Below are 23,726 nucleotides of genomic sequence, written 5' to 3'. Positions count from 1 at the left end.
ACTAATCCACGTTACATTACAAATGAAAGAGTGATACAAAGTTGCTGAAGTCGAAATTGGTACGTTTCACGAATTTCAAAAGTAGCGCCATGCACAGAATATTGCATCCAGAAAAGTCACCGCTCGCTAAGTCGCTGTGAGCGGGTGAGCTTACAAATTTGTCCGCTCTCTGATACGAGCCACGGTATCTTTCTTACGCCGTGTACGAGCCTATCATCGACTTATACCGATACGGAGTTTAATACCAGTGGCGCCATCGGTGGGAAAACATGCAACTTTGTAGGAGGCAAGATAGTTCCTATGGTAAATGCTAGATGGCCCCACAAACTAATCAGTGGCGCCATCGGTGGAAAAACGGCCAAGTTTATAGCGAAAATAGTTCCCCTCGTGGCTTTAAGATGGGGCTATTGGTACCTTTTAATTAATTACTCTTTATTTTTAACAAATGCATAATTAATACGATTCATTGCTTCATAATACTACAATACATTAGTTTAGAATATTATTTAGACGATTATCTGCTTTTGTACATGCTAATCCAGTGATAATTATCGACCCCATAGTTGATGGCGTCATCTAGCGGGAAGAGTGCGAACTAGTTTAGCTAAAAACTTGGGCGTTTTCTCACCGATGGCGCCACCGATTAGTTTGTGGCGCCATCTAGCAGTAACCGTAGGAACTGTCTCCCCTACAAAGTTGGGCGTTTTCCCACCGATGGCGCCACTAGTATCAAAAACCAATAGCAGTATAGTTCTGTGATTGGTTGCTACCAAAGAGCTCACAAAGCGGCTTAGCGAGCGGTGGCCTTTCTGGATGCACTCCATACAAGGGAAAATGAATTTCACTTCCATCAAAATAATTTGCACACATAAAGTAATTTACTAGAAGCAAAATTCTTGTCCATTGCTTTGATTTAGCGCCCTCGTATTATCAGATTAGGGTCAATTGTTCGAATTAAACGAATGATGTACCTGCCTAAGTCGTATCCCTTGCAAGCCTTTCAGTGTACAAGACCGACATTGCTATTCATCGAACAGTTGATAAAGGAAGAAAAAGAGGCCCTTGCAGAATCACACTTACGAAAAACGCCCGAGTTTTGTCGCTGACAAATCTCTGTATTTTCAAGTTTGAAACGGAACAGGTCACGTGACGGTGAAGCACTGTACCAACCTGCACGCGAATACCTAGATCGAAGCACACCGAAGCACACCTCGTTACTATATACTTTATCGCGGTTCAAAACCTGTCGGTCTGCATTCCAGTGTGCTGGTGGACGCCAAGCGTCGTGTTCTATAGGAAATCGAACCGATCGAGACTCACCAACGATTGCCGAAAAGAAAAATGAAGTGATTCACCGGTACGAAATATAACAAACCCATCGTTTCCCTCCGCGAGGAGCATCGGCAGCAAGTTCACGGGAAACTCAAAGGATCTGAAACGGAAGGATCGTGCAGCCGGATCGAAAGAAAAAGGGTGAGCGTGATTCGAGCACAATTATATTTGTTTTCTTGCATCGTCGCCGATTTTTCGTCCTGGTTTTATTTTGGTGCGTCGCGAGAAATCGTCCGGAGCTTCGCAATCGCGATCGTACACGCAAACACGCAGGAAACCGTCACAACAAAAACTGCTGATCGTTTAATGCGTTTGCTTATGGTGTCGCCCGTGGAAGATCACCTGCCGGAAGGGGTGAGCCACTGGTATTTTCGTTGAAACTCGAATGCTGAGTGGATGTGTATAGAGCGTCATTTAATTGTTTACACGTATACGCGTCAGGAATAACGATACACGATCGTACAAACTTTTGACAATTGATAAAATCCTCCTTCGGATAATACCGCGCTACTTAATGCGCCTGCGTTCGAATGTGGATACACGTTACGTACTTTTCCGATTAAGTTTAGTAAAAGTATCGGTGGGTAACCGAGAGGAATTTAATGGGAACAACTTTATAACTAATAAAGAGAAAGATAATATCGATTAATTTCTGTTACGGGTTTTTCTTTCGCAAGCACTCGGACTAGAATCGCTAGCTACGTCACTGAAAAGTGTACGAACAGCAATCTTTCCGGCGAAACACGTTCAAATATTATCGCTTAGAACGGTAAATATATCGATAGGGGGAAAAGAAGAGTTATCGGCGAAGGAACGAAATAAATCTATGTAAGCATACAAATGGATAACAAACAAAATCAAAGGCACAACGATTTGTATCGATAGTTCGACATCGAGTACTCGTAATCTCAATGTTAAAATAATTCTACCCATCTAATGCTATCGTCTATCGTAAACGAAGAGAAGATGCGATGATTTGCGAATGTACGTTTATTTAGAGAACGGAAAAGGGGGAAAAATATACTGCATAGTAGAAGAATTGTGCCCATCCGTGCTGGAATATAAGTGGCAGCTATGGGGAAGCAAATTAAAATAGCGTATGACACATATACGGCTAAATATTCTTCGCTCGTTTTGCTTTAGCGATCGCTGTGCATACCGAGGTAGAGAATCAAGTTTAGTCGTGCGTCCGTATCGAACACGAAACGCGACGATGCGAAAAGAATAAAAGCTGTACACGTGATTAATCAACGATCGCCGAAAGGAAGGGTCCATTTCTCTCGAATCTGTTCGATCAACGGGAACCCGATCTTCCTGGTTCTTGTTTGTCGGACGTAACGGAACACTCTGCAAAATTATTATCAATTCAACATCTCCACTTTTCGGCCATGTATCAACCCTTGTCTGTATAATATAGATACTTTTCGATAGGGGCGAACCGGCGAAACCAGTTGGAAATTTCTTGCAGCTAAGATAAACTGGTTGTACGAAATAAAAATATCGCATTTTAATATCTCATATATTTTTACATCTTAAAAGTGTTTTTTTTTATTTTACCATACTTTCACGAGTCAGACTCGTGGACTGAAAATCGAGCCAGGATAACAAAAGTAATGGTAAGCCTGTCCGAATAAATATCACGTTTCGATTCTTCTATTATTCGTATGAAAATTCGTGCTCGTCTTGTGGTGGGTAAGAGAAGATGGATCGTGAAAGTGGAACAAGAAAAGTTGTCGAGCCTCGATCGACCACGAGGATCACCGCCGTGTAAAAAGGATTTCGGAACTCGTGGTCTCTGGTCAACGACAGGTTGTAGAAACGAGTCTAATTCTCTGGTTCAGCTGTTACGATTCGTGAGCGCGCGCGCGCGCGCGTGTGTGCGTAACCCTGGTGGCATTGGCTCGCCGTAAGGTTAGGTTGCCACGGAGCCATCGTTTGGTCCCGCGAGCCGAACAAGGGAGGGGGATTGACAACCACTGCTTTGGAATTCGAGTTCTTTATTTTTACGAGAGAGGCAACGTCGGAAACCAGCCTCTTTCGAGCCCTTCTCACCTGTTACATACCACCAGCATTTATGCTACCATTTAACCAGAAGTTAAGAGTCCTCCCATACATAAAACACGTTAAACTGCCTCGCGAATGGGCTCTCGAACGTGTACTTTTTGCGTCGCGATTTCGACTCCGATGAAAAATGCTTCTCCGGTTCGACGACAGCGACGAATCTTTCTCTGAACATTTTTGCTTCTTGCCCGTAACGAACGCGACCCGAGACAATTCTTTTTCTCGCGTTCTCGTTCAAAGTACAATGGACAATGAACAAACGAACAAATACAAGTTAAAACCTAGGGGCATGTGTCGTCCTTAAAACACGTGTACCTGGCTGAGGTCCCGATCAAACGATCGCGAAATTAATGCTAGGAAAACTGGTTGAAAATAAAAATTCCGAAAAAGGGGTTAAAAATGTTGTTTTTTTTTTTTCTATAAAGAAGACCTCGAAATCTCATTTGGCATGGGATCCCGCGAAAGTATGCATCGCATACCGACGCGAAAGTAATCAGATGGAATTCACTTGTTCGTTTGAGTTGCTGGAAAATTCTTAGGGTCGAAACACATTCGAAGATTGAAAGGTAAGTAATCGGTGGAAAGAAAATTCTTATTCTCCGCGTATGAAAGTGTCGCGTGGGCGAATGATACGGTGTGCCCCGTGAATGGATCTGCCTACGTGTGGCGCGCGTGTTAGCCAACAAATAATTTCCATCGGTGTTCGACGTGTCGGTACGATTCTCTGATCGTCACTCGTGACGGTCAGGCGTCCGCACGTGGGTGGAAAGCGGTCGAACGACGGTTTTCATCACCGTATACGGTCATTTTCGTATTGTCACTGTGGCACCTCTGGCTTGTTAGGCTTTCTCAGCACGCAGCGTTGCGGAAATATTAACTAAAAAACGATTGTAATCAATGAAATAAAGATCGATTATGGTAATACTAATGTTATCGAAATAAAAAATATTCTCTAATTCAATTATATTTATGTCCAATCGTTCCCAGTCTGTACAATGTTAAATAAATATTTTGTTACGTTCAATTACCAGCCTTCCAAGTCCTCTACGTCATTTCCATTGTAACGAACCTATACCTCTACTATACACACGTATAAGTCCGAACCTGGTGAAACTGGAGGTCCTTTCTCCCCTCGAAGCCTATCCTGTTCCTATCGCTAACCATCTTTAAGTTACTCGACTTCTTCCTATCGACCCAGCTCCCCCTTACTGTAAAAGCTGCCCTACATCAAATTTACGATAATAATAAATTGTACATTTTGACCATCGAAACGTTTTCACGTGAACGAAATTGGCCGCGCGGCATTGTTATCAAAACTAGAACAAGAATGCGTTCTATTTCCATGTGAACTCTTCGCCGTTCTAAACTTAAACACGTTTGTCGGGCATTAATTTTAGTGGCGCCACGAGTCCCCTGCGAGTTTTGCATCCCTTCCTCGTCTCGGACAACGAGGTCGAAAAAACAACCGCGGAGAGTAGAAATATCCGAGTAATGCGTAACTAACTCTTCTCTTCCTTGATTGCAGAATGTGTCAAGATGCGACCAGTGCCCTCCCTATGCGGCGTCGTCACTGCTTTGCTACACGTCCTAGCCAGCTTTGCTTACGGTGAGTTCCCCCTTACAATTTCCCCCGTACGATGAAATTCGAATATCATTCGAGTAATATACAAATATTTTTTAACGATTGGAATACCGTAAATATTCTTCGAATACTTGTATCTATGAAATTATCGATCTATATTACACAGGGCAAAGGCAAGAGGTAGGCATGTTCTTTACCAGACATCCTCAACCTCTGGATGCACCGCTGGGCGACGACGTGAATTTCGAATGCAACCTGAACCTCGCTCCTGAGCGATTCTCGTGGCGCCATAGGCCGTTGGGTTCAGACAAATGGTCGCCAGTGTCCCATACGCCCAACAACGGTGGCAAAACCTCTCGCTACGTAGTGAATTTCGATAACGAATCGAAAGCTGGCGACTACCGCTGCATAGCCTTCTACGGTAAGGGTTTCGTCGACCGGTTTATTCGTTATTCGTTATTCGCGACCAAAGCAGTTCAGCGATTAATCTGTCTTTCGTATCTCTCCCCTGGCAGGTACCAGTGGTTTAGCATCCGATCCTGCACGATTAACGCTCGCCACGCTACACAAGTTCACCGACAAGGCGGATGTCGTCGTAAACGTTGCAGCTGGAAATACCGTACCGATCACGTGTCCCGTGCCTTACTCAGCTCCGGAGGCTATAGTTCAGTTCTACAAGAACAACAACCCCATACAAAATACAAATGGCAAAACCATGGTCATCGAGAACGCCAAGCCACAAGACAGTGGGACTTATCATTGTACTGCTAGCAATTACATAACCAGTCAGATATACACCAGCAATCACAAAACGATACTGACCGTGCACGCGAATCACAAATTGCAAGCTCCCTACTTCATCAAGCAGCCACAAACAGAGTACAAAGTCCAGCGGGACAAAAACGTGACTTTGGAGTGCTTTGGCGGCGGTTATCCCGTGCCTAACGTCACGTGGATCAAGTTAGGTAGTTCGTTGCCTACAAATTCTGTAAAAACTGTAACGGGATTGACGATAATGAACGTCCAACCAGATGACCGAGGCGAATACGACTGCATGTGGATCAGCAACGGCAGGCACATCAGATCCGTGATCATATTGAAAGTAATGGAAGCACCGAAAGTGATCAAGTTTCCAAAGGCGTCCACGTTCTCCGAGGGTGGAGAGTTGGAGCTTTTTTGCTCTATAACTGGCGAACCACAACCAAAGGTCGAGTGGCTGATCAATGGGGAGTCTTTGATACCCAGCGACAGTTTGGAGATCAAAGGTTCCAGACTTTTTATCTCCGAGGTCGAGAAAAGACACGCTGGCATCGTACAATGCGTCGCGAGCAACGAATACGGTTCCGACTCTGGCTACAATTTATTGAAAGTAAATCCGAAGCAACATATGGGCACAACCGAATCGCGACCAGACTACGGGATTCCTAATTCGGGACACAAGCACACGAGAGAAGGAGGGAGGAGACGAAGCAAAGAAGGGAAGCGAAAAGGCACTGGTAATTGATTGCATCATGCGCGCGGACTTATTTAACGTAGCGTTAAAAAATGTATTAATGGAATCTTTTATCATGGGATGACCTAATATTTGGTTTTTAGATAGAATTATTTGTGAAAATTAAAAAGAATGTCTCAGATAAATCTCAAAGAAAATCCAATTTTACGCGTAATGTAAAATTTAGCCTCTTTAATAAACATGTCTGGCATTTTCAGCAGTGCTGGTGCCACCGAATCAACCCAACGTCACGAGACTATCGGACGTGTCCGTGATGGTGAGGTGGTCCGTGCCCGAGAACACGGGATTGCCGATCGAATTCTTCAAGGTTCAGTACAGAGAGCTTGGACAGAAGATGAACGGAAAGCAGGCGAAATGGATGACCGCTAACTCGGAGATATCGAAGCATGTGCGATCGTTCGAGGTGACCGATTTACAGCCCGAGCATACTTATCGATTCCGTATCGCCGCGGTTTACAAGAACAACGACAACAAACCCAGTCCCAATTCCGTGCGGTTCTATCTGCACAGAGACAGAGGAACCGAGCATAAAAAGATGCCGATACCGCTGTTAACCAACACCGAAGCTCTAGGACCGCAACAAGTGCTGCTCGTTTGGCAGAATCCCGACCACACGGCGAACATAGACGGTTTCTACGTCTACCATCGTGCCTCTACCTCTGCGGGCGACTATATAAAGACCACAGTCGAGGGGAAGAACTCCTGCAACATAACCATATCTCATTTGCAACCCGACACGACCTACGAGTTCAAGGTACAGAGCTTTTCGGTGGACGCAGCTTCGGAATTCTCGCAGATTCTACGACAAAAGACGAAGAAGCAGATGATCGAATCTAACGATCACGATAATCGTAAAGATCACGGTAGTAATATAACGTTGGACAGTCGGGTGGGACCAGCGGACGATAGAAACGCTAACATGTACGCCATCATTGGCGGCGTTCTTGGCGGATCCACGCTGTTGGGTGGTTTGATAGCAGTCGCGGTGGTGTACAAGAGGACAAAACGCAAACAAAGTCGAGAATCTTCACAGAGCGAAGGTAATTATGATTTGATATGCACTAGGTTAACCGTTAGTTCGGATGGCGGAGGTTATTTGACAAATAAACTAATACTCGTCCTTTCGACAGGCAAACCGATAACAAACGGAAGAGTTATAAACGGTGGAGTAACCGACTCGAAAATAAACATAACATCGAATCCGCTCGCTGGTCTCGATACGTCCGAAGATATAATACAGCCTAAGGTCGGTATTTGTAAGTAGCAATATCAATACTTTCGCTCTGTCTCGGAGAAAAAGAATGACCGTGTTGATTTCGAGGATAGCGATTTTTACGCGTCACCGCTGCTGTTCTTTATGCATTCGAGCGGACAAAATTTCTACCGTCCAAGGTCATTCAGTTTTCCCCTTAAAGTCAGAAGTACACCAGACGAACGCGTAAACACGCTTATCTTAATCGCGTACGTGATCACTTTGTACGCCTACGATCTTTGTAGCAGTGAACATTCTGTGTGTGTATGTGTGTTCTGTTGGGTTGTAACCCTGAACGGAGTTCGACCTTCGGGAGGTTGGCTAGTCGAAGCAAAGTAGTGAGAATTACTTGGATCGTTAGATGCACAGGCAATCTGTTCTTACCACCTGCCCTACGAAACAACCAGTCAACCTTCTTAACGCAACGAAAAGCTACCTTCGAACGATGCAACATCGGGAAATCTTGTACCCCCCCCCCCCTTAATTCTTAACGATTTAACCAAGGTCTGCGATCAATTCTATATATTGTTAAAAAAACTATGTGATATGTAGTGGTAGAAAAATTGCGAAAATCTGAGTCAGATGTTTATGGAATTTGATTGGAACTGATAAAAAGGTTGAATTGGACGGTTGAACTCCGACAGATTACAGCGGTACACCTCGAAATCTGGCACGTTCACCTCTGCGGTGCTTCGGGCCACGTTCTATTTCAAAAGCGACTTCCAAATTTTTTTTTATTTTTTTTTTTTTTATTTTTCTACGCACTATCCCGCACGCGACTGCATCTGTTTTGTTTTACATTCGACTAACGTGTTTCTGCTTTCAGACTATTCGATATTAAGGAGACTAGTCTTTTCTAGCTTTAGCGTTGATCGCGCGTGCTGCTCTTTAATTCTACTCGCTCTCTGCACTTCTCTCTGGAGCCGCTTTTCTTTCGTTATTTTTCCAAACACCACACACGTACGTTACCCCTTCACAACACGCTCACTGAGCCGATCTGAAAGAAGCGAACGAACACGCATGTTTCTAAACAGAGCGGGCAACAACAATCGCCGATGGAAATGGCCTCGTTTCTAAACGGGCAAAACAACAACAGCAACAACCATAACAACAGTGACACAGCTGGAACTGACGTGAACACGTCATACACTGAGCCCCCTCTGCTCCAGGGATCACTGCCTATCGAACAACCTCTGTGAACAGCAACCATAGTGTCGAAAACCAGTTGTCCTTCCAGGACACGTGTGTTGATTAGAATTCTGGCTACTTGTCCAACTTTTCCGTATTCGAATACTCAACTATCGCAACGATTCATATATTTGCCGAGTATAATCCGAATACTATTCGAATATATATGTATATTCAATTCTTCGGAGATTATTCGAACAAGTATTCGAATATTCGACGTTTATTAAATTATTCAAGTAGTCCCAGCACTACGTAGCGTCAGTGTCGCGACAGATCGTAACGGTTCTCATTGTATGCAGGAAGAAGCGATAAAGACGCGCGAACACGTCCCTTCGACATGCTTTTTAGTGAGATTTATAACTTTTACTTATAGACTTTTAGTCACCTTTAAGTATCACATCGAACAAACTGTTACAAGACATTTTACAGGTTGTCGTAATAGGTATGCTCAAATATTTCGAATAATTACTAGACACGCGCTCGATCGAGGAACGTATCCGACACATTCAATTCTACGTATTGAATTTTGCGCCCGATACTTTCTTAACTCTTTCTGTCTCGAATCCACTTTTAGAATAAGCAAGAACGTTTTACATAAAAAATAATAGCCGGTACCACGACGAGGCGCATTTTTTGCGCAAAAGAATTTATTGAAAACTAGTCGAAGCAATTGTTTTTGACTCGCAAACAAAGTTGTTGAACGAACGTATTGTTTTCGACTGTTGCAATAACGCAACTAATGACTCACCGTAAACAGAAAGAATTAGAATTACCAAATCTCGCTACTTATCGTATCTTCAAACGTTAATGACGTCAAATGGGATCATCGACGAGTTTATACATGAATTATTAGGCATTCCAAGGCAGAACTAACGTATATTATCAAATATTGGAAAATCTAATGAAAAGTTTATATGTAAAAGACGAGGTTTAATCAGGTAGGTAAAATCATTGGGACAGAAAGGGTTAAAGCTCAAGTTAGCGAATAGGAGATTTGTGCTCGACTGCAAAGTATGTTTGTTGAAATTTGTACCTGCTCGATAAATCATTTTTTTTACACTCTTTGTGTACCCGTCGACTTTTCTAGTTGACGATGTTCAAGTGAATTTGAACGTAATTAAATCTTTGCGAATCACGCGAGCTCAGAACTGACGAATCATTTGTTTTGTTTTGTTCTCTTTTGTGACGTTTAACTCTTGTCATCGCATACGCGCGCAGGTTTTATATTAATTTTACACCAGGCAGCTTTTAAAGTTATCTACGTTTCCTAATTTAAATTAACTAGCGTCCATTATTTTATTTTGTAAATACGCGGAATACTAGTAGTTATATCGTATTAAGATGCGAATGAAATTGTGCCTGATGAGAAAAGATAGCTGTGCAATGTGTTTTAAATATTATACACGCACGTTTTTCTTTTTTGTGTTATCGATGATATCGAAAGTGTTTGAAAATTTTTGGATCGTTGATATGACGTTACTCTTGCTAGCTAAACTCCATGAATAGAAAGAGTATATCATTGTTTCGGTTCATTATCAACGTCGAAATTGGCAGCAAAATCGATTTTCGTCAAATTAGTACTGCGTTAGTACTAATCTTACACGAACAAACGTTATAGAATAATAGAAGTAATCGAATCATACGTTGCTAACAGTATTTGTCACGTAATATCACGAAGTTAACTTGCAATAACAGTATTCTTTTGTAGCTCCGTGTTAGATGGAATAATTCTTTGGTGATCGATATTCCTGACGTTAGATCCTGATGTAAGATCTAACAAACGAAAGCCCTATGATTTATTAGTTGGAATTTCGATATCAGATGACGCGACAACGAACAACTTTGTAAATAAGTATTTGTACAATTTTTCGACTCTACGTCATTTTATTACATATATAGGATCTATCTATATATATTTATGTATACGTATTTTTAACGTGAAGTTAATTATTTAAATCTTTTGTACTTTCTGAAAGCAATTACAGCTATCTGTGGCGTGAGGAGATCAATTTGTGAGTGAACGAAGAAACAAATTTTTGTATATATTAGAATGGGTCAGATATTAAGCAGAAGCATATGTGCCTTACATCTTGCCTACACAAAAGAATGTTAAGATTAATTATTTATATATACCTATGTATGTATATCGACATTTTATGTACTTAATTTTTTTAATAAACATCGCTAAAAACACTATCCCGTATCGAGGAGTCGATAAACCCTAGAAATTTAAGGTGAAAATACCTCTTACAAGCAACCAATTTCGAATGTTACGGTAACGATCTTTTTCGAATTCAAAGTACCTGCTCGACCTTTCTAGGAAATTATTTCTAGTGTAAAATTCAAATATGAAATCGAGCAAACATAACCTCAACGTCGGTACACGTGCAATGCATTTTGCATGAGTTGAATGTTATTTGAAAAAATAAACACAATCAGTGGCGAATACAAAGGAGGAGCTCGAACTTCCTCTTCGTTAATTAAAAAGTCTATTAGCTAGTGTTCAGACGATTCGAAATATTCTATCCTATTTGTGTCGACATTGTTAGTCTATTTTCATCTGAAACATCGAATCTGTTCGGAACTTTTGGTTAGCTTTTCCTTTCGAACTCGTGAACTCGTCCAAGTTCGCTACTGAACGTAATTGGTTCGAATGGTACGATGTCTGTCAAGGATGCTATAAAAACATTTACGGAAATCATGCGGTCCTTGGATCTGGCGGATAAACAAATTTTTTTATCGTTCATTGCTGACAAATGGAAACCCGAAGAAGCGAAAAATCCATCTTTTTCAAGCAATAACATAGGTATATGATGAAAACCGTTTATTTCGTAAATAAAATTCTCCAGAACGATTGCAAACGTGTATACATACATTCGCATACCAATGGTACTTGATAGAAATGATAATTCTTCTATATCAATTATAAAAAGCATATAATATTGTAAATTTACACAGCGAATAATTATGTATAAAATAATCTACGATATTGTTTTATAGATGGATGTTGTAATAAAAATGATTTGCAAGAGGAACAAGTAAGAAATATAAAAAAAATTGCTGTGGATATCAGAAACAGAATACCATTCGATGGTATACTTTCATCGGAATGTATCATACCACCAACCATTGGAGAGGTCTGTTCTTTAATGTCATAAAAATGGTACAGTTATATATGAAACTTTAACCAGAAATAAAAAATGTGGTTAGTTTGATAATTCTTTAGAATTCGGATTGCAATGCTGCATCCACAAAGCATATCGATGCATTCCTTTATGACAACAAGGAACTCGATGAACTTATAGAAGAAGGAAAAGTACACAATTTATACTGTGGCAATTGTGGATCAGAAGATGTAAAAGAATACAGTGAGAGAATATTGGCAACAACATTTTTTAATTCCAACTGTTCAACCCAAACTAAAAGATACCTTGTTTTAGATATCATATCGCATTCCATGTCAGTATCTGCAATGTTGTATATATTTTACAACGTTTTACCACCTTTGGAAGGAAAAACGTTACTCGATATAGGATCCCGTCTAGGCGCTGTTTTATACGGAGTAAATTATATTTTGTTCTTTGTCGCACTCTAAACCCTAAGTTTGACTAAAAAATATATTTTCAGGCATGTATTTTTTCGTCTGCTCGGAAGATCATCGGAGTTGAAATGAACGAAGAACTTTGTACGTTACAACACGATATCGTGCATAAATATAATATGAACAATCGCATCGATATTATAAATAAGAGAATCGAAGATTGTTCAGAAATTGTACAAAATAGCGATATCATCATCATGAATAATCCATTTGAATTCTATGTATCGGAATCTGTACACGCAAAAATCTGGAAATTCTTGAAAGAAAACATTCAAAGCGGAACAATTCTAGTTACTAAGCCGTCTATCGAAACAATTTTAGAGTGTTTAAAAACAGGAATATCGATAACCGAGTGGCTAAAACCCTACGAGACTGAACAGATTACAGACGAATCTCAAGTATTCGGATCCATAATTATAGACCCCGACGAACATTCCGACATTAATTTCTACAAAGTTCTGTAGCGGATTAACTAGAGAAAAGAAAATCTGTCTATAGGTGTTGTACAAAGAACTGATAATTATAAAAATTGTACCTGTTATGTAACAATACATGAAGAACGAGAAAACTTAATTTTACAAGAAAAGGAAGCATCTCGAAGGAAAATACTTTTTTACAGCAAATTTGAAAAGGAAACAAAATAAAAGCTTTTCAAATTCTTGAATTCGCGTCCTTTATATTTTTCGATTGGTACTGTAATTAGCGATCGTTCGAATTAAAATCATGACCCCTTCCGTAGAAGAAGAAAAATAATTATACAATTGTGGAATAATAGGAAACCCGAAGAAACAGGTGACATCATAATTACAAGTTTTACGTCAATCGTGGGTAGAAACAAAACTTCTCTCCTAGGAGAGCCGATTTCAATGGAATCGATCCCCTCCTTTTACACAGGAGCTCGTGTCTCGTGTATAGGTAGTCACCGCGGAGTGGTCAAGTTCAAATCTCGAGTTCAGTCAGCCATCAGCTACGATTGACGTACAATCACCGCATACATTGATTCTTTCAGTTACTACGATTAAAAATTAACAGCCGTCGGAGATAGCGAGCAATAATGAACGTCGAGGACGTCCGGTCGAATTGCTTGAATTCCATTCACACTAATCGAATTGTTTCGCGTCGTAAATGAAGTTACACGTTGACGACAAATATAATTGCTTGCTCAATTTTACGTATTTTTCTTTTTTTTAAATTTTCGTTCATCCACGAATCGCGTATACCGTAATTGTTTATAATCTCTCTCATGTTACCAGTCGAGAATAAAATGCAGGACACGACATCAGAATGAACAGGTAAGAAATGTAGTGTGAAATCGAAATTAGCACAAAAACAGTAATAATGGATACTTTGTACGAGTCCCATGCTGTTATGTTACCCTTATGGAAATTAAAATTGTTATTTATACATCATCCACCTGGAGTTTAACGTAATCGCGTGGTTTGTTATTACTTATCTGTTACACGAACGAGTCATTAGCCTTGGGCCGACACTGACCCGATTTCGAAACAAATATGAGCCCGGCTAGCCTCGCCTAACCTTCCTTCGCGAGTATCGTCTTCTAATTCTCGAATAGAAAGGCCGTAAGATTCCGAGATGGGTAGAATTTTATTCGAGTAATAAATTACGAATGAGAATACAATTTATTCATCGCGTTTGTTCGACGAACAGTCATTCAATTAATGAAAAACACAATTTGGATCGTAACGTAAAGGATGAACGATTATTATAGTCAAACATCCGAGGCAGAAGAAACGTCGTCGTATTAAAAACTTTTTGGTATTCGTGAATTGATCTGTAGAAATGCATTCGTCAGCATCGAGTTCTCTTGAAAGATATTATTTATTTGAACCAAATATCAATATGACGCGGACAGTTGACCCTGAGGTTATGCGACCATGTGGAATACGAAGTAATTGTCGTTCGATTCCAACAAAATTCTTCTAAACAACTGCTATTCTCGCTTTCCCGTAAGGGCTAGCACGTACATGAGAAAACAATGTATTGCTAACCGGTCACAACGAATTGCACTTTGATACCATGCGTTAACATTCAGACTATTTACACCTGAAAAGTATTGTACATATGATCACATAGCAATGTGCGGCTGCCATAATCGATACTTCATTAGCGATAAGTTGTTTTTGCATGTTACTGCATGCAAATACAGTTTGCAAATTCATAAAAACACAATATACATAGTGAGTAATTCGTAATAATTGATCGATTTAAATATTATACGAACACCTTTTTCTGTACGTCCAATGTAAAATAGAATTTCCGCGATGTTTGATTTTAGATCGCCGATGCGTTAACTTAACACGCTTATCGCGTGTATCTGTAAGCGCGTATAATACGGGATGATGCAAAAAGGGATAATGTTAAAACTTAAAAGTAGCAACCGTGGATGTACAAGTTGAGAACCTCCGTCCTAGACTTTCTGTCAAATTCGTGGCTGATGTCGCGGTATTTACGCGTTCCCATCTGGTTTCCTTGTCGCGATAAAGACTCGCTAAAGAACCTCCTGTTTCGCAATCTTATCACCCTCTCGGTGTGAGGCTACTGGGTGAATTAAATGCACTCGATGTCGATGGAAAATGATGCGTGGGCGATAGAAAAAGAGGGGGAAAAAGAGAGAATCCGTAATTTCGGTCGTTAGGCTACACCAGCGATTTCGTACAATGAAATAGTCGAACGAACAAACGGTTGCAGAGGCACAGATAGGCTCAAGTGGCCAAGGGGCACTTGAACTGACGAGATAATGGACCGTTTGTCGAGAAAGAGAAAGAAGCAAGGATACACGAGAGCCAGCGGTGCACGCGGTCGACGCACAGCCGCTGCGATCATTCAATCCCACTTTCTTGTTTCTTTACCACCGATGACGCACTTGTGACGTCAATCGAAGGAGCAAGAAGCAACCCTGGCATACCTTCCACGCATTTTTCCCTCCGCATTTCTTTCATCCGGATACTCTCGATCCTTGACTTTCGTCATTTCCAGAAATCCAATAGTTTACGAACAGTAGGTCTTTTCTCTGAACACGCGAGTCGAGAAAATATTTGCACGCTATAACTGCTCGTAAAGTGCGTCTAAAACATGTACAATGGAAAAGACATTTTTTAAGCCTTTTCAGAATTGTTTCCCTATTTTTAACCGTATCAACGAATTAGAGATAATTTTGACCTACAAAGTTCCATAATTATATCTTCCAAACGCTGTTATGCATAAATACGCGAAACAAGCCTAGTCTGTATTAAATTGTATTGTTACTATTATTCATTGATTATTCAATTACTATTATAATTTTACAACCGTTATCGTTCCCGTCTTCAATTACTTTAAGCGCTGAGAAAAGATCAAAATAGAATCATAACAACCGTTTCGTATGGGGAACAGCGCCGCTTGTATGTAGTAGTATAATTCTGAGATTAGATAAGAGCTCGTAATGACGATATTAGTATTAGAAAAATTTATGTCGGCCGGTACGTAACGCTGTAAAGCCAGTTTGTCTTTAAATAAGTACTTTTTTTCACTCCTGTTGAGGTACAAGACTGAATGAAATATGTTAAACACCTTGTAAAAACTTGTTTTTTCATCGGAGAGTTGTCAATGTTCCGATGGAAAAAGTCACGTGCTGCGTTGTTGTAATTATAGCATCGCTTTAACGAGCATTCTTATTCGAGATACCGTTTTTAAAAATAACCGTCATTTTAATTTGAAATTAATTCGAAAAGAAAGAGTAACTCGCAGTCTTAAGGACACATTTAGAATGCGGTCCAAAGGCTATCGCGTACGTTCAAAGTGGGACACAAAGTGTAAACATTCACAAATCGAATCCGTACTACCAAAAATTTGTTCGAATCACAATTCCCAGTCACGTCTTTTTGTCTCGTTGCAGTCGAGCGTCTCTGTCGAACGAAATTGCTGTCACGAATCGACCGCTGAACAACATCGAGACCAATGCTGGGAGAAACCTAACCAAAAAGAAGGTGAACTTGGCGAAGAATGTTAACGTCAGCTTAACGTCGAGCCTTGTCGAGTCTCGATACTATCAGAATCGAAACGAACGTTTCGTAAATCAGGAGAAAAGCAAAGAAGACAATGACACTGCCAACCATCTCGATAGTATTTCTTTTGAAACGATTCATACTCGATTACCGAAATCGGGTCAGATGATCTTGTTACAGTGAGTTCCAAAAGTATTCATAAGTATCGCGAATACATAGGAAATTAATCGATGCATGACACAGCAACAACTACTATGGGAGAACACACATTGCTATGTTACGCAAAGGAGCTAAAACCAATAGGTTTATTAATCCATTTGCAACAAATAAACTGGTTATTACTTTTATGGAGGATGTATCGATATGTGTGCATAAAGATATAGTATCTTACATTTGCTTTTATAGTCATTGATGTTTGTATAGATATCAACAGAGAAAGATGATTATTAGAACAATAAGAATGCACATGGTTACCGTGGTTGCATATGGATTAATATGTACAAACAAAGTCATGGAATAGTCTATTGTTACAGAGTATTCAGAGAAATGTAGAGTTTATCAAGCGTAAAAAAATCTACATACGAATACATCAAAATTGAGTACACCCATACAAAGAAATTATATATGCAAACAGTGCAAAAACTTGTCATAGACTACCGACTAACAATGAGTTCTCTAGTTGACGCAAAAGAAACTAGTGAATGAAATGAATAAAATGAGAGATGAAATATTGTTTCACACAGTTGAAAACTGTTTAGAAAATGTACAATTTGATGCAAATACGCGAATTCTTTCCTTACCCAGCTCAAGTTAAAGAAACATAAACAGTAAATGGAATGATTCTATCTCGAGTATCCAGAGTAAAATTTTATGCCAGAGTTGAATGTGCCATGAAATATAACGTTTTTTAACCACATTGATTAATTTAACGTAGCTTTTCTCTCATCGATACTTTGATATCGATAGACAACACGTGTACTTCATTAAATTATGTAATTTTTAACATAGAATAAGTTCTTCTTCTATATATATATATTCGCAACAGATAAAGTCAGTGTCTCTCAACGTTTTCAAAGCGTGTCTCAAATTGCGTAACGGTCTCTCTTCCCGATAAACTACGTATTTGTTCGTTCTAATCGTTATCGTTGTAGAACGTGGATCACCTCCGTATATATAAATTAGCGAACAATGTTGATATAAACTCAACGTATATCGTCGATCGTTTTCTTCTAAAAAAATTAGTAGAAAACCACGCCTCGGTTTTGAAGGACGAACAACAGGTTGAGAAGCACTGGGTAAGGGTAAGTATACTTTTGAGACTCACTGTACGTTTCCCGTCTAGTTCCCGCGTGGTTCACGGTATTCAACATGGCGGCCACTACTACCACCATCGACGCCGCGGTCGCGATTGGTTCGGGGACGGTGCGCGATGCGCTTCTCGTATTTCAAATCGAACGTCTGGCGACCTAGTGTCAAGAGGACGATGCGCGTCCTCTCGAAAACGCTGTCGACGTGACGAAAATCGCTCGAAAATCCTGAGACGAAGGCAGCCGAAACAGCTGTTACGACGACGACGGCTGACCGTGAAACGATCAGAGGCGACCGCTGTCGAGGTTTCATCGCGGAAGCAGAACATCGACGAGCCGTCCTCGAGCTCTGGCGCGCAGAACTCGCGAAAACGGCGCGTCGGTATCGTGGAGAATCAGTACATCGCCGAGTGCGACGGCGGTTCGTCGGTATGCGAGCTGGTGCGCGGTCTCGAGCGTCTTTTCGGTGATAAGGACGCCGGTGGGGTCGCGATGAGATCGAAAAAGCAACAGAACCATGAGGAGGAGGTCGTCGTCGATCCCATCGAGGCGAACGAGACCTACGACGAGTTCGACACAGTCAGGATGCCGGTGGTGCGCTCCCTGAGCAAAAGTCCGCAAAGCGACGAAGGCATCGAGGCGGATCCCGAACGAAGGAGGGGCTCTGTGGCACGTTGCTGGAGCCTCGACTCGGCAGCGGCCAGCGACGAGGACGCATCGCTGACCACCACCACCACCGCCACCACCACTACCACCACCACACATCAGCTTAAACGACACAAGCTACGAGTCACTAGATGCTGCAGCTCTGACAGTGCTGTCTTGAGCGACGAAGATCAAATAAAAGGTGAGGGGGATGGGAATTATCGTCACACCGGTTGCGATCGTTCGACGGTGGGGGAAGTCCGTTGGAAACACGTTTCCCTGACCCACGCGTGCTCCGTGTCAATGACATCATCCGTAGTTTTGTTGTTTTCTTTTTTTTTCTTTTTTTTATCATCGCTTGTACGACTGTTCCGACAACGATTCTACTATTCACATTTTTTTTCGAACCTTTTCAACGGTGAACATTTCTAACGCTGGAGAAGGGGTATACATATATCGCGCAATTTAATATTTACAAACTTATCGTTAAATCTTTGATTGCGGGACAATTTTTGTTGGAATTTCTAGCAGTCGAATTTTAACAAAATATCACCTTACAGAAAATGGTAAGACGAACCTTTTTCTATTACAGTTTACTCGTACGAGATGAAAATAAAAAGCATCAATTTTACACTGGATGAAATTATATTCGTGGCACAGCGATACTTAGTCGAATCGAAACATCGCTTATTGTTGCGAACCTCTACCGAGGTTTGGCTGTAGTATCGTGTAAATATATCATGGCCAGTCGTAAATTAACGGTTGTATTGCTCTGGCGTAGAATTCAAAACATACATGTGCGAACTTTGTGCTATTCAAAGGGTTGAAGCCTGAATCTTGGACGTTGTTGTTCTCATTTCGGATTCGTCGAGTTTCGTCTCGTTGCCTCGTGACAGCGCTAAATAATAAAATTAATCAAATAAACGTATTCGAATGGCGAATGACGAGAAAATCGTTTGCAGGATGGGATAGCTCGAACATGGTAGAAGGAAGCGAATCCGAGCAGAACGAGGGAAGGCCAAGGTATTGGAGAACACCGAGCGTGGTCGTTAGCGACTACTCTGATTACTCTTATCTGGACGAGAAGCTCGAAAGGAACGATTTGGAACTTGAAAAATACGATGGAACCAGCGGGACACCGAGTCAAACGAGCAGTTGCTCCTGCTTGGATTGCGACGAGATACGAGAATCCTTGGACAATCAGTTCCTGCAAGTTCGTCGCAGCAGGCGACATTCGGACTCTTCTTGTTTGTGCCTGGATTCTTTGAACGCTGCTGCCACAAGGTATCCAATAATAATTCAATCGTGTCGCGGTAACTTTTCTCTTGCTCGCGCATTAACCGTAGAATATTTCTTTCAGGCGAATCAACGAGGCTGGAAACAGGCGGAATTCCTGTTTAGATGCTGCCAGTTCTTACTACTGCAAGGTGGACTCTCAGTTTCTACGGTACACCGAGGAAAGCGCTCCAGGACTGCAAGAGAAAACCAAGATCGAATTTCTGGACATTCCGCCGGCAAGAAAGATCTCGGACTGCTCCATCTCTAGCCTCAGCGGTGACGAATCCGATGTCATCGAACTCCAGCAAGTTAAACCTGCTAGGGTGAGCGTTATCGCGTTAAGCTTATGTATAATATGTAATCTCTTGTTCTTAACCCTTTAACGCGTAGCGTCCCAGAAACAGGAACCGATATATCTTTTTTTTCTAGAGTAAAAATTAAACTTTACGCGTTAAAGGATTTAGAAAAGTATGAGAAACTCTAACGAGCAATTTTCCTCGAGCTACTTGAACCTTCTGTAGATTCATTGAATGGTATGGGGTCCGGTATGCTGACGTAGTTCCATTCCAGGTGTATAAATATTTCAGTGTTACACCGCAGGAAAAGCTACGTTTAACGCGACGCCACCGACACATTGTTGTTTCCGCGAACAAGCGCGTAATTTATCTTACGCAACGCCACGCTTGTGCTCCAGTTCGTGAACAAACGAACCGTTCATTCGTCGAATACGGAATTCATCGTTGGTAGCTAGCACGAAACTCAATGAAAACGGGAGCGTACTCGCTCATGGTTAAACTTTTTTCTAAGTGTTTTACTCGAATGATATTTTCGTTCTTCAATTTTTATCTCTATCGTTTGTCCTTTTCTTCTTTTTTCGTATCGCGTCTATAGAAGCGATTAGACAACACAGTCTTTCGAAACGATCAACCGCGTTGATTTATAGAAGTCGACGATAGCGAAGAAAATGTCAAGTATTAATAATTACACGAATGTCTACGGTAGTATCAGTGAATTACTAAAAACTTACGCATGACTTTTGGTTAATTGTCCACATTTCTGGCTCACCGGGCGACGTTCGCTTCGAATCGTTATTTCCACGAGAAAAGCTTCGCGCAAGAATGCAAGCGACAAAAAGACGCGCTGCGTCTTATACAGCTCGTAGAATCTGTTATGTATGCCTTTCTTTTGTACGTGCAAACGTACATACCTGTCCTTTACGTACACGCTCGTTTTACATACAGACCAACGTGTTTACAAACTCGTCGCGCACGTGCACGCCCTCTTTGTTCATTCCTCGCGTGGGTTCAATTGACGTCTACGCTCGCAAAACACTCCGTGTTCGAGTGCGTTCGAAATGACGGCAATTTCTATCGATGCTGTTTTTTCCTTGAAACTGTTTCGCTGGCTATATAAATGGAAACGGCGATTCAAAATAAAATTCCGATATTCAATTTGAAACAAATATTTAACATTTTATTCCTCGATAAATTGTAGCGATACTCTTATTGTCCGATCGTAGCTGTTCGTGGATTTGTTCCGATAGGAATGACATGTTCGTATATTTTTAATTCCGTTTTTTCTTATCGATCGGTTAAAAAACAAAAAAAAAAAACAACGTTCTAAAAACAGCTAAACGAAAGTTTGGTTCATAAACACCGCCGTAAACTCCATAGCACTTTGACGTCATTGGGCACTGCTCTTCTACTTGCAAACGCGAAATTCTTGCGTCGAAATGGCCAAGTGGATTTACTCGTTGCGTACAGAATATAGTTTAGTAAGTGTAGACATACGTAACCTATTGGACCGGATATTTGAACTTTTTTTAATTCTATAGACGTTAACAATCATAGGAGAAGCTTGTTGTCTCTACAAACATTTCGAGAGATTTTCTCGAGACACGTCGAATACCATCGATACATTTGCATTTGAAATTGTTACTTTTGTATCAAACTATTCCAATAGGAATGTTTTCAAATAACTCGAGACAAACAGCAGACGACAATTACGTAAAGTTTCATACCTGGTTAATTACATTCGCGAGTCATTAGAAATAAAAGAAGCAATGGTAAAACTTGACAATCGAATTGACGAGAAGATATGGTTTAGTGTATTTTACGTTATGACAATTCTGAAAATTGAAGTCTATACCATGGATCGCAGTAGTTTCAAAATTTCAGACCAAGATAAACTTTTCCTTAACAAATGAAAACGAATGATTTCCTTAACATTGGAACATGTACTTTCGATGACATTCTCGTTGCCATGTATTATGGGCGCTAAAGCATGTTTAAAAGTTTATCGATACAAGGACCGAGTTACTCGCCACGTTTATATCGGAGAGGAGCAAACTTTTGACGTAGATGAACGCGCAAAATTAACATACACAATACATAAATCTTGTCGCGACTCCGCAGACGAGTCTATGTATGGTGCAGGAATAGCCGAGTGGAGTTGCGTTGAAGAATTCCGTGCAGTTTCAGAAATAACTCAAACAGCGACTTTTATCGTGTTTTTTTTTCGAAGCCATTGTTTTTAAACTGGTCGATGGCGTACTTGGCGCCAGGATGTCAGGGAATCGTAAAATTGTGCTCGTAGAAATAAAATAGCCGCGTTGTGCGTGGCCATGTACTTTTGTTCGATTCAAAAAGAACATTTTCATGTAGAAACGATCAGTTTCGTAAGTAAACGTTCGTAAGAAAGTTACAAACACAAGTTTTTTAAAATCTTTAGTCCAAGTATACGATCGATTTTCTTATTGTAAACGAATGTATATTATTAATGTGCCAACCAATGGTTACAATCAATGGTATAGTAATCCCTTGATATAAGGTGAGGTTCAAAAAAATAGGATTCAGAAAAATTGTCTACGAGTACCAGCGCCGCCAGCGGAGAAACGAATTACCCGTGTGCCGCGTGTACTTGGGTAACTCGTTTCTCCGCTAGCGGCACTACAACTTCCATACAGTTTTTTAGAACCCCTTAACATTACTTCGTACCTAATAATTGGTAATAATTGTCATAAAATATCTATTTAAGTGTCTTCCGTGACAATTGATAACATCTGCCCCTTCAAACAAAAATTACGAGTAGTTTGACGCTAATGCAACGTAACGAACTGTTAGAGAAACAGTATGTGAACTTCTCGAAGGACGAATTTTAGATGAATTTTCGTGGAGAGGTTAACAGTTTCCAAAAGAAATTCTTTTTACCCTTTTTCTACTTTTCTACCATTTTTTCAAAGGAAAATTCATACGCGAGCAATGAGCGTGTGATCGGATTGGCCCAAGCTCTAATCGAATCAGCTAGCAGGAAAGTTTAGGGTCAGCCTCTCCATTCCGTAGCACCTCTTTCCTTGATATTTATTCGGTCAGATACCGTCAGCTCCGGTGCCCTCTTCTACATATATACAGAGCCTGGATCATTGTCATTGTCAGTCCATGCGCGCGGTTTCGTTCGTGGGTTACAAAGCTCGTCCACTCGTTTCTCGACCAATCGTCCGTAGGCTCTCGCTCAACGAACCAGGGAAAATTGTCGTTCTCGTTCCAGTCTTGGAAACGTTTCTAATTACAGGGTTTGAACGGCGTTTGAACGGGCGTTTGAACGGCGCGGCGCGTCGGTGAACGGTGAAACGCGATCTCCAGTTCTACGGGACTGTTCGAAACCAGATATGGGCAAAATTGTACGCAAATATTTAATAACAATTGGACAACATATGTACAACTTGCGCTTTATCGATTACAACACGGAACGAAAGTCTATTCATTGTTGATACTTGATTTAACAGTTGATGGATAAAACACTAAAGATGAATTGACGTTGATGGTCGCGTGTTACGATCGGCAAGATGAAATTTACTGAATTGAAATTTCGTTTAATTGTAATATCATTTTATAATCGAAATTCGAATTCGTATTTTCACGCGAATACGTTTCTCTTATTCCTTGAATCGTATCGAAATAAGAA

The 23,726-nt window shown here is 40.8% G+C and overlaps 4 protein-coding genes across 10 annotated transcripts in view; 3 read left to right on the top strand and 1 right to left on the bottom strand.

The window, feature by feature from the left end:
- Window positions 1-17,994, bottom strand: part of LOC128886553 (uncharacterized) — a 43,731-nt gene extending 25,737 nt beyond the window's left edge. The window contains exon 1 of the mRNA XM_054141525.1: window positions 17,858-17,994. Within this exon, the coding sequence (XP_053997500.1) occupies window positions 17,858-17,924 (67 nt within the window). The 5' untranslated portion in view covers window positions 17,925-17,994. The remainder of the gene's footprint in view (window positions 1-17,857) is intronic.
- LOC128886544 (interference hedgehog-like) lies at window positions 1,237-11,124 on the top strand. Of its 7 annotated transcripts, XR_008459863.1 has the most exons (8): window positions 1,237-1,473; window positions 4,919-4,999; window positions 5,142-5,396; window positions 5,491-6,471; window positions 6,686-7,528; window positions 7,619-7,744; window positions 8,567-9,866; window positions 10,637-11,124. XR_008459863.1 is itself a non-coding variant. In XM_054141506.1 (7 exons), the coding sequence occupies exons 2-7, from the start codon at window positions 4,930-4,932 to the stop codon at window positions 8,815-8,817; spliced, it is 2,523 nt and encodes an 840-aa protein (XP_053997481.1). In that variant the 5' UTR covers window positions 1,237-1,473; window positions 4,919-4,929; the 3' UTR covers window positions 8,818-11,124. The 7 variants fall into 7 exon arrangements, 6 of the variants coding, with proteins under 6 accessions (XP_053997481.1, XP_053997482.1, XP_053997480.1 ...); XM_054141506.1 differs by having other exon boundaries at window positions 6,689-7,528; window positions 8,567-11,124; XM_054141507.1 differs by having other exon boundaries at window positions 7,619-7,734; window positions 8,775-11,124.
- Window positions 11,269-12,276, top strand: LOC128886562 (uncharacterized). The gene is made up of 3 exons (XM_054141549.1): window positions 11,269-11,734; window positions 11,929-12,065; window positions 12,139-12,276. The coding sequence occupies exons 1-3, from the start codon at window positions 11,590-11,592 to the stop codon at window positions 12,205-12,207; spliced, it is 351 nt and encodes a 116-aa protein (XP_053997524.1). The 5' UTR covers window positions 11,269-11,589; the 3' UTR covers window positions 12,208-12,276.
- Window positions 12,997-23,726, top strand: part of LOC128886543 (uncharacterized) — a 25,324-nt gene continuing 14,594 nt past the window's right edge. The window contains exons 1-5 of the mRNA XM_054141504.1: window positions 12,997-13,821; window positions 16,425-16,712; window positions 17,876-18,687; window positions 19,448-19,769; window positions 19,846-20,086. Coding sequence (XP_053997479.1) covers window positions 13,814-13,821; window positions 16,425-16,712; window positions 17,876-18,687; window positions 19,448-19,769; window positions 19,846-20,086 — 1,671 coding nt within the window. The 5' untranslated portion in view covers window positions 12,997-13,813. The remainder of the gene's footprint in view (window positions 13,822-16,424; window positions 16,713-17,875; window positions 18,688-19,447; window positions 19,770-19,845; window positions 20,087-23,726) is intronic.

Source organism: Hylaeus anthracinus, unplaced genomic scaffold, assembly GCF_026225885.1.
Source record: "Hylaeus anthracinus isolate JK02 unplaced genomic scaffold, UHH_iyHylAnth1.0_haploid 11985, whole genome shotgun sequence".
NCBI lineage: Eukaryota > Metazoa > Arthropoda > Insecta > Hymenoptera > Colletidae > Hylaeus > Hylaeus anthracinus.
This window is presented reverse-complemented; position numbering and strand designations above follow the sequence as displayed.